General features: G+C 55.1%; 1 protein-coding gene across 1 annotated transcript in view; it reads right to left on the bottom strand.

Annotated features, from left to right (window-relative positions):
* Positions 1–4,236: 4,236 nt before the first annotated feature.
* LOC119975532 (gamma-aminobutyric acid type B receptor subunit 1-like) overlaps positions 4,237–11,407 on the bottom strand; it is a 236,340-nt gene continuing 229,169 nt past the window's right edge. The window contains exon 6 of the mRNA XM_038815323.1: positions 4,237–4,292. Coding sequence (XP_038671251.1) covers positions 4,237–4,292 — 56 coding nt within the window. The remainder of the gene's footprint in view (positions 4,293–11,407) is intronic.

Below are 11,407 nucleotides of genomic sequence, written 5' to 3'. Positions count from 1 at the left end.
TGGGTGACTTGGGTTCATAGCAGCCATGATGTGTCTGCAGGGGTTGTTGCTGAGGTATCTGGGGAGGGTGGGGGGGAAGTACTGCTGGCAGGGGCTGGGTTTTTACAATGTAAGGGGTGGAGGATCGATGACGGTGGAGGCCCGAGGGCGGGCCTGGGGAGGTGTGGTACATTGGCCAGAGGCTGACCCAAGAGGGGCTATGGTTGATCAGCGGGGGGGGGGGTTGAAGGGGGTGGGGGGCGGGTGCAGGGTGGTCACGTGTCACGTGCGAGGATTGAATGGGCCGGTCAAGAGGGCCCGTGTGATCGCACACTTTTTTTAAAATGTAGAATACTCAATTCATTTTTTTCCAATTAAGGGGCAACTTAGCGCAGCCAATCCACCTACCCTGCACATCTTTGGGTTGTTGGGGCGAAACCCACGCAAACACGGGGAGAATGTGCAAACTCCACACGGACAGTGGCCCAGAGCCGGGATCGAACCTGGGACCTCGGTGCCGTGAGGCAGCAGTGTATACCCACTGTGCCTCCGTGCTGCCCGGTCTTCGCACACTTAAAGCGATTGAAGGTGGGTGTGGCCATGCTACAAGAGAAGCACCTCAAGGTGGGGGACCAGGTTAGGCTGAGGAAGGGATGGGTAGGGCAGGTGTTTCATTCAGGGTTGGATTCTAAAATGAGGGGGCAATAAACAGGTAGCGTTTGAGGTGGGAAATATTAGTGGCGGACTCTGGGGTGAGGTATGTTATAGTAGGCGGGAAATTGGAGGGGATGCCAGTGGTAGTTAACATGGATGCCCCGAACTGGGACGATGTGGACTTTATGAGGCGGGTGTTGGGGAAGATCCCTGACCTGGACTCTCATTGGCTGATTATCGGGGGGGACTTTAATACGGTCCTGGATCCGAGACTGGACCGGTCAAGCTCGAGGTCGGTGAAGGTGTTGGCTACAGCTAAGGAACACCGGGGGTTCATGGAGCACATGACGGGGGTGGATCCATAGAGATTTGGGAGGCAGAGGGCGAAAGAATTCTCGTTTTACTCACATGTGTACAAGGTGAACTCCCGAATAGATTTCTTCGTGGTGGATAAGACATTGTTGGCAGGGGTGGTGGATGTCGAGTATTCGGCAATAGTGGTGTCGGACCATGCCCCGCACTGGGTGGATTTATGAGTGAGCAAAGGTGGGGGGTACAGGGTCTGCAATGATGGCTGGATGTGGGACTGTTAGCGGAGGAGGGGGTATGTGAGCGGGTGAGGAAGACCATCCCGGGATATGTTGAGGTTAATGACACGAGGGAGGTTTCGGCAGGTACAGTTTGGGAGACACTGAAAGCAGTGGTCAGGGGAGGAGTTTATTTTGATTCGGGCACACAGGGAGAAATCGGAGCGGGTGGAGATAGAAAGGCTAGTGGAGGAAATCCTGCTAGTGGACAGGAGATAGGCAGAGGCCCCAGAGGAAGGGCTGTTAAAGGAATGCCAGAGACTGCTAATGGAATTCGGGCTGTTATCCACGGGTAAGGCGGTGGTTGCGAATGGTGAGGGAGGTGGTATGTGAGTATGGGGAGAAAGCGAGCAGGATGTTAGCGCAGCAGTTGAGGGAGCAGGAGGCGGTGAGAGAGATTGGGAAACTGAAGTACACGGGAGGGAATACAGTCTTGGACCCAGCAGAGGTGAATGGGGTGTTTAGGGAGTTTTACAGCAAATTGTTTATGTCGGAATGCCCAGCCGGAGAAGGGGGATGAGGAGGTTTCTGGGAAGGTTGGAGTTCCCGAAGGTCGATGAGGAGCTGGTGGGGAGCCTGGGGGCCCCAATTGGGCTCCTAGAAGTGTTACGGGGGTTGGAGGCGATGCAATCGGGGTAAGGCCCCGGGATCGGACAGGACGGGCGGAATTTTATAAGAAGTTCTCAGGGGTTTTGGGACTGCTGTTGGCAAGGGCCTTCAATGAAGCAAAGGAGTTGGGAGTGCTCCCCACTGCCCCCCATGTTGTCATAGGCGTCGATCTCCCTCATTTTAAAACGGTAAGAAGTCGTTTACCTGTTAAAGTCCAACAGGTGTGTTACAAAGGGGCGCGAGGTGGAGGTGGTGGCGGCCATGGATGCAGAGAAGGCCTTTGAAATGAAATTAAATGAAATGAAAATCGCTTATTGTCACGAGTAGGCTTCAATGAAGTTACTGTGAAAAGCCCCTAGTCGCCACATTCCGGCGCCTGTCTGGGGAGGCTGGTACGGGAATCGAACCGTGCTGCTGGCCTGCCTTGGTCTGCTTTCAAAGCCAGCGATTTAGTTGAGTGAGCTAAACCAGCCCCTATGCTTTCAATATTTGGGTATCCAGGTGGCGCAGGAGTGGGCGTTGGCCCTCCCGTATTTTATTAAGTACCACGGGGCAGTGAACATTGTGATGGTCAAGAAGTGGGTAGTGGGGAAGAGGTCGGTTTGGGAGCGGGTGGAGGCGGCCTCGTGTGGGCAGTACGGTGGCACAGTGGGTAGCACTGTGGCTTCACAGCTCCAGGGTCCCAGGTTCGGTTCCCGGCTGGGTCACTGTCTGTGTGGAGTCTGCACATCCTCCCCGTGTCTGCGTGGGTTTCCTCCGGGTGCTCCGGTTTCCTCCCACAGTCCAAAGATGTCCAGGTTAGGTGGATTGGCCATGCTAAATTGCCCATAGTGATCAAGAACAAGGTTAGGAGGGGTTATTGGGTTATGTGGATAGGGTGGAAGTGAGGGCTTAAGTGGGTCGGTGCAGACTCAGTGGGCCGAATGGCCTCCTTCTGCACTGTATGTTCAATGACACAAGTTTGGGGGCTTTGCTAACGGCACCCCTGCCTTTCTCGCCTGCCCAGTAATCCACAGGCCCGGTAGTAGTGGCAGCCCTGAGGGTATGGGGGACAGTGGGGGCAGCACAAGGGGTTAGAGGGGGCGTCGGTGTGGGCGCCGATATGTGGTAATCACCGGTTCACTCCGGGGAGGGGGACTGGATGGGGGGGTTCCGGAAGTGGCAGCGGGTGGGAATCGAAGAGATTTGGAGATGTCTTTATGATGAAGGCTTCCCGAGCTTGGAGCAGGAGTTTGAGTTGCCCGGTGGGAACGGGTTCCAAGTGAGGGACTTTGTGCGGAGGCAGGTTTCGACCTTCCCGCACCTGCCGCCCCAGGGGCTACGGGATAAGGTGGTGTTGTGAATAGGAGTATGGGACAGGAAGGTTTCAGAGATCTATAAGGAACTGATGGAGTAGGAGGAAGCCCCGTTAGGGAAGATGAAGAGAAAGTGGGAAGAAGAGCTGGGTGGAAGGAGGCCCTGAGATGAGTCAAAGCATCCTCGTCATGTGCCAGGCTCGGCCTGTTACAATTCAAGGTGATCCACAGGGCACATATGACGGTGGCCTGGATGTGCAGGTTCTTTGAGGAGGTGGACGATAGGTGTGGGCGCTCCGGCGAACTATGTCCAAATGTTTCTGGGTGTGTCCGAGGCTGAGGGGTTTTTGGCAGGGATTTGCTGGCATCGTGTCAAAAGTGAGGGTGGTGCCGAGTCCAGAGGTGCCGATCTTCGGTGTGCCAGAAGGCCCGGGAGCCCCGGGGGGATAAGAGAGGCCGATGTCCTGGCCTTTGCCTCCCTGGTGGCCCGGGGACAGATCTTACCAGGGTGGAGGGACTAGGAACCCCTGAAGTCAGGGGTATGGGTTAGCAACATGGCGGGATTTCTCAGACTCGAGAAAATTAAATTTACCTTGAGGGGATCGCTGCAGGGATTTATTCGGAGGTGGCAGCCGGTCATCGACTTCTTCGAGAAGAATTAAGCTGTTAGCAGTGGGTGGGGGTGGGGGGGGGGGGGGCACGAGTAAGGAGCAACGGAGGGGTGGTTGGGAAAGATGGCATTGTCTGTGTTAGCCATGTTGGCTGGGGTTTGTGCCCCGGGGGGGGGGTTGTTGGCCATATTATTGTGTTTCTGCTGAAATTTGATGTTTAAAATTGTTGAAATTATAAATGCCTCGATAAAATATTTTCTTAAAAAAAACCCAATGATGCGCCTCTCCCACCACCTCCCCTCTGACTGAAACGCTGTCTCACACGGTGGAGACAATTCAGCGCACCTTGCCGCTCTGGTCAAGGAAGTCCTGCGCTGGTCGCTGAGTCAGTGGGATTTGTGCAGTAAGTTGAAATGTTGCTGTACCATTTCCCACCACTGGGTGGAAAGAGCTTCACGAGTTTTTGCCAGCCCACATAAAATTGTTTGCGCAAAGGTAAAATCATTCCAGCATCTCATCGCTGGACTGGCTGTCAGATTCCCCCTCTTGCACCGTCGCTAATTGGAATTTGTTCAAGCTCAGAGAAGATTACTTGACGACAAGTACCGGAATCAAGACCCATCCGGTCCTCCAAAAAGAACAGCAGCACGTTCAAATGAAGTGTTGAGTCACTGGGTTGCGTAACCAGGTATGGGAACCCTGGGGACATTATACCGCTGCTGTTAGTGGGAGCTTGTTGTGGACAAATTGGCTGCTCACCGTACAATACTGACGACACTTCAGGTTTCCTGCTGGCTGTGAAGCCATTTAGGGTGTCGCAGGGTCATGAAAGGCACCACAGAATTGCAAACCTTCCTATTTCATTCTATTCATTATCTGCCGACATCTCTTTGCTGTCCTGTCGCCCATTTTCTACAAACACCATCACATCTCGATTGTCCTGGCACTGCAGTCTCCAAGGTGCTGAATCTTTGAGATGAGGGGCGGGATTCTCCGACGCCCCGCCGGGTCGGAGAATCGCCCGGGGCCGGCGTCAATCCCGCCCCCGCCGTGTCCCGAATTCTCCACCACCCGAGATTCAGCTGGGTGGGGGGGAATCGCGCCGCACTGGTCGGCGGGCCCCCCGCGGCGATTCTCCGGCCCGCGATTGGCTGAAGTCTCACCGCTGACAAGCCTCTCCCGCCGGCGTGGATTAAACGACCTACCTTACCGGCGGGATGGCGGCGCGGGCGGGCGCCGGGGTCCTGTGGGGGGGGGGGGGGGCGCGGGGCGATCTGAGGGCTTGACCCTAAAGGTGCGGAGACGTCCACACCTTTGGGGCAGCCCGACGCCGGAGTGGCTCACACCACTCCATCCCGCCGGGACCCCCCGCCCCACCGGGTAGGGGAGAATCCCGGCCAAGATGTTTAATGGAGGACATTGCGATGGATATATTCCTGGAATGGCGGGTTGATCTTATGAAGGTTGCCCCTACCCTCATTGGAGTTCAGAATGATGGGAGGTAGAAGAATGAGAGGTAATCTTATTGAAACATTCAAGATCCTGAAGGGATTTGACAGGGTAGATACCAGGAGGATGTTTCTACCCATGGGGGAGATCAGACATAGACTTAGAATTTACAGTGTAGAAGGAGGCCATTCGGCCCATTGAGTCTGCACCAGCCCTTACGAGGAGCCCTACTGAAGCCCACGTATCTACCCTATCCCCGTAACCCAGTAACCCCCACTTAACATTTTTTGAACACTAAGAGCAATTGATCATGGCCAATCCACCTAACCCGCACATCTTTGGACTGTGGGAGGAAACCGGAGCACCCGGAGGAAACCCACGCACACACGGGGAGGACGTGCAGACTCCGCATAGACAGTGACCCAAGCCGGGAATCGAACCTGGGATCCTAGACCCACACAGACACAGGGAGAATGTACAAATTCCACATGGTCAGTGACCCAGGGCTGGGATTGGACCCAGGTCCTTGGCGCCGTGATCCAGCACTGCTAACCACTGCGCCACCGTGCGACCTCTGATTCAAGGCCAAGTTAAGACAGGTGTTTGATCTGCAAGGGAGTCAAGGCGAATGAGGGGCAGACGACAAAGTGGAGTGATGCCACAATCAGGTCTGCCATGATCTTATTGAATGGTGGCGCAGGCTCGAAGGGCTGAATGGCCTCCTCCTATTCCTGAGTGCCACAAGAGTTCAACTTTTTATCTTGATCCCTGACCCTATCATCACCAAGAATAAAACTAGGATCCATGTCATTGAGAACAGCCAACAAGGATTTGTGAAAATAGAATCATCTGCCTCACTGCCAGGGTGGGCTACTTAAACTATCTCGATCATTGTCGCCAGTTAGTCTTCAGAAGGAAGAGAGATCACACTGAACCCACGCCCGCCCCACAGTTTGGCCATACCTCGTCCATTAACATCCGTTTCCATGACTCAGGTGTAGAGTGCTTCTGCTGTATCGCAGTCCTGTATCTGTCAGGCCAGCTCAGGCATGCCCCGCTTTCCCAGGAAGCATTTCAGGTAGCTGCAACTCTCATTGATGGCATCTGCTGCTCTTGTCCTTCTAGATGGTTGTGGCCATGGGTTTGGAAGGTGCTGTTTAAGGTGTGAGTTACTGCAGTGCGTCTTAGAACATACAGTGCAGAAGGAGGCCATTCGGCCCATCGAGTCTGCACTGACCCATTTAAGCCCTCACTTCCACCCTATCCCCGTAACCCAATAACCCCTCCTAACCTTTTTGGTCACTAAGGGAAATTTATCACGACCAATCCACCTAACCTGCACATCTTTGGACTGTGGGAGGAAACCGGAGCACACGGAGGAAATCCACGCAGACACGGGGAGAACGTACAGACTCCGCACAGACAGTGACCCAGTGGGGAATCGAACCTGGGACCCTGGCGCTGTGAAGCCACAGTGCTAGCCAGTCATGCTACCTGTGCTGCCCAAATGGTAGATGGTACGCAAGGCTGCCACTGTTCGCCGGGGACGGAGGGTTTGAATGTTAGTGGAAGGAGGAGCAATCAAGCGGGGCTGCTTTGCCCTGGATGGTGTTGAGCTTCTTGAATGTTGTTGGAGCTGCATTCATCCAGGCAAGTGGAGAGTACTCCATTGCACACATTGTGCCTTGCAGCCTCTTGTAGCCACAGTTACTCCTCTGGGTGTGGGGGGTGGAATTTGTGGGGAGTGAGGGGACGGAGGGGTGAGCGTGCCGGGGGTGAGGGGTCGGATGGGTGACAGGCGAATGTGTCTTGAAGGTTTGTTGCGACGGTGTAGTGTGATCCTGCCTTGTGGCCACCAGGTGGTGCTGCCGCTCCATGCTCGCTTTCTGTTGTTTGGTGCCAGGGACTGGTGGGGGGTGAGGGGGTCGGAACTCGCAGAGTTGACTGATTCTGCTGTTATTTTTCCCGACCTGTATTACTAAAGTAGGTAAGCGAGGGCGAGTGAAGTGAGGTTCGTGCTGACTACTCACAACATTGGCAGTGAGAGCCGTGCACTCCCCCAACGCCCAATCAGATCAATCGGCACACCCTGCAAATATAAGGTACGCAAGCACGGTCCACAAAGTTACCCCAGCCTGGGATACCAGTCGTGCTTTTCTGCACGTTACTTTTGTACTTTAAATAAGATGAATATTTCTGAGGGAACTTGAGGCCGACAAAGGAGGTGGTCGAATGCGTTGTTCAAAAGGAGGAACTTCTTTGCACAAACAAAGCGCCAAGTTTAACAATAACAGTGGGACGCGTGGACCGGGATTCCCCGTTGTGAATGCGCCGCGCTCCCGGCAAGGACGGAGAATTGGCCGAATCTGCCGATCGCTGCAGCGAGACCCCGGGAATCCCACAGCCGTGAACAGTTGGAACATCCCAGCCATGAAAACAGGAGCACGAATTAAACAGCTCTCGCTCACAGCTCACCCTCCCGCAGACTGCAAAACGCCCGCCCAAAACCGTCTCCTGCTCACAACCCTCAACAGACACCAGTAACAGTGAGACAGGAGAAAGGCTGAGACCACCCACAATGACACCCGCTGACACATTATTATTGTTTTTAACCGTTTGAAATCGATGACAGTCCTATGAATATGTGAAAGATTGAGCATTTTCTATAACTCGTTGTGAGATATTCATGGAATCGCTACAGTGCGGAAGGAGGCCATTCGGCCCATCGAGTGTACACCCACCCTCTGAAAATCACTCCACCTAGGCCCACTCCGCCGCCCCATCCCCGGAACCCCACCTCACCTTTTGGACAAGGGGCAATTTATCATGGTCAACCCATCCAATCTGCACATCTTTGGACTGTGGGAGGAAACCGGAGCACCCGGAGGAAACCCACGCAGACACGGGGAGAACGTGCAGACTCTGCACAGTCTACCCAAAACCAGAATTGAACCCGGTCCCTGGAGCTCTGAGGCAGCGGTGCTAACCACTGCGCCACCGTTTATTTACTGTATTTAATGGTATTCACCGGGCCATGGTTAGTCCACAAGCCCAGTGTCAATTTTGCTCTTGGCTGAGGTGGTACAGGGCCACTCATGCGGTCCAGGCACCGGCCAGGCAGAGAAGGTGGCCCCAGGTGGGGACACAGGGGCAAATCCTTCATCACCGGCTGGACACAAATGTTGGCCTTTTGTGACTGATGAGTGAGGCGCACCGCCATCCCTCTGCATCACAGCATTCACCGCGATCCCTCTGTATCGCAGCATTCACTGCGATCTCTCTGCACCGCAGCATTCACCGCAATCTCTCTGCACCGCAGCATTCACCGCAATCTCTCTGCACCGCAGCATTCACCGCAATCCCTCTGCATCGCAGCATTCACCGCAATCTCTCTGCACCGCAGCATTCACCGCGATCTCTCTGCATCGCAGCATTCACCGCAATCCCTCTGCATCACAGCATTCACCGCAATCCCTCTGCATCGCAGCATTCACCGCGATCCCTCTGCACCGCAGCATTCACCGCGATCCCTCTGCACCGCAGCATTCACCGCAATCTCTCTGCACCGCAGCATTCACCGCGATCTCTCTGCACTGCAGCATTCACCGCAATCTCTCTGCACTGCAGCATTCACCGCAATCCCTCTGCACCGCAGCATTCACCGCAATCTCTCTGCATCGCAGCATTCACCGCAATCTCTCTGCACCGCAGCATTCACCGCAATCTCTCAGCACCGCAGCATTCACCGCAATCTCTCTGCATCGCAGCATTCACCGCAATCCCTCTGCACCGCAGCATTCACCGCGATCTCTCTGCATCGCAGCATTCACCGCAATCTCTCTGCACCGCAGCATTCACCGCGATCTCTCTGCATCGCAGCATTCACCGCCATCCCTCTGCATCACAGCATTCACCGCAATCTCTCTGCACTGCAGCATTCACCGCAATCTCTCTGCACCGCAGCATTCACCGCAATCCCTCTGCATCGCAGCATTCACCGCAATCTCTCTGCACCGCAGCATTCACCGCAATCCCTCTGCATCGCAGCATTCACCACAATCTCTCTGCATCGAAGCATTCACTGCAATCTCTCTGCCCCGCAGCATTCACCGCGATCTCCCTGCTCCGCAGCATTCACCGCAATCTCTCTGCATCGCAGCATTCACCGCAATCTCTCTGCACCGCAGCATTCACCGCGATCTCTCTGCATCGCAGCATTCACCGCCATCCCTCTGCATCACAGCATTCACCGCAATCTCTCTGCACTGCAGCATTCACCGCAATCTCTCTGCACCGCAGCATTCACCGCAATCCCTCTGCATCGCAGCATTCACCGCAATCCCTCTGCATCGCAGCATTCACCGCGATCCCTCTGCACCGCAGCATTCACCGCAATCTCTCTGCATCGCAGCATTCACCGCAATCTCTCTGCACCGCAGCATTCACCGCAATCTCTCTGCATCGCAGCATTCACCGCAATCCCTCTGCACCGCAGCATTCACCGCAATCTCTCTGCATCGCAGCATTCACCGCAATCTCTCTGCACCGCAGCATTCACCGCAATCCCTCTGCATCGCAGCATTCACCGCAATCTCTCTGCACCGCAGCATTCACCACGATCCCTCTGCACCGCAGCATTCACCGCAATCCCTCTGCATCGCAGCATTCACCGCAATCTCTCTGCACCGCAGCATTCACCGCAATCTCTCTGCATCGCAGCATTCACCGCAATCTCTCTGCACCGCAGCATTCACCGCAATCTCTCTGCACCGCAGCATTCACCGCAATCCCTCTGCACCACAGCATTCACCGCAATCTCTCTGCATCGCAGCATTCACCGCAATCTCTCTGCATCGCAGCATTCACCGCAATCTCTCTGCACCGCAGCATTCACCGCGATCTCCCTGCACCGCAGCATTCACCACAAGCTCTCTGCATCGCAGCATTCACCGCAATCTCTCTGCATCGCAGCATTCACCGCAATCTCTCTGCATCGCAGCATTCACCGCGATCCCTCTGCACCGCAGCATTCACCACAATCTCTCTGCATCGCAGCATTCACCGCAATCTCTCTGCATCGCAGCATTCACCGCCATCCCTCTGCATCGCAGCATTCACCGCAATCTCTCTGCACCGCAGCATTCACCGCAATCTCTCTGCACCGCAGCATTCACCGCAATCTCTCTGCATCGCAGCATTCACCGCAATCTCTCTGCATCGCAGCATTCACCGCGATCTCTCTGCATCGCAGCATTCACCGCAATCTCTCTGCACTGCAGCATTCACCGCAATCTCTCTGCATCGCAGCATTCACCGCGATCTCTCTGCACCGCAGCATTCACCGCAATCTCTCTGCATCGCAGCATTCACCGCAATCTCTCTGCACCGCAGCATTCACCGCAATCTCTCTGCACCGCAGCATTCACCGCATCTCTCTGCACGCAGCATTCACCGCGATCTCTCTGCACCGCAGCATTCACCGCATCTCTCTGCACCGCAGCATTCACCGCGATCTCTCTGCATCGCAGCATTCACCGCATCTCTCTGATCTCCTCTGCATCGCAGCATTCACCGCAATCTCTCTGCACCGCAGCATTCACCGCAATCTCTCTGCATCGCAGCATTCACCGCAATCCCTCTGCACCGCAGCATTCACCGCGATCTCTCTGCACCGCAGCATTCACCGCAATCTCTCTGCATCGCAGCATTCACCGCAATCTCTCTGCATCGCAGCATTCACCGCAATCTCTCTGCATCGCAGCATTCACCGCAATCTCTCTGCACCGCAGCATTCACCGCAATCTCTCTGCACCGCAGCATTCACCGCAATCTCTCTGCATCGCAGCATTCACCGCAATCTCTCTGCACCGCAGCATTCACCGCAATCTCTCTGCATCGCAGCATTCACCGCAATCTCTCTGCACCGCAGCATTCACCGCAATCCCTCTGCACCGCAGCATTCACCGCAATCTCTCTGCACCGCAGCATTCACCGCAATCTCTCTGCACCGCAGCATTCACCGCAATCTCTCTGCACCGCAGCATTCACCGCAATCTCTCTGCATCGCAGCATTCACCGCAATCCCTCTGCATCGCAGCATTCACCGCAATCTCTCTGCATCGCAGCATTCACCGCAATCTCTCTGCACCGCAGCATTCACCGCAATCCCTCTGCACCGCAGCATTCACCGCAATCTCTCTGCATCGCAGCATTCACCGCAATC

The sequence above is a fragment of the Scyliorhinus canicula genome, chromosome 13 (assembly GCF_902713615.1).
Source record: "Scyliorhinus canicula chromosome 13, sScyCan1.1, whole genome shotgun sequence".
Lineage (NCBI taxonomy): Eukaryota > Metazoa > Chordata > Chondrichthyes > Carcharhiniformes > Scyliorhinidae > Scyliorhinus > Scyliorhinus canicula.
Note: the sequence above shows the minus strand (reverse complement) of the source record. Positions and strands in the feature narration are given on the sequence as shown.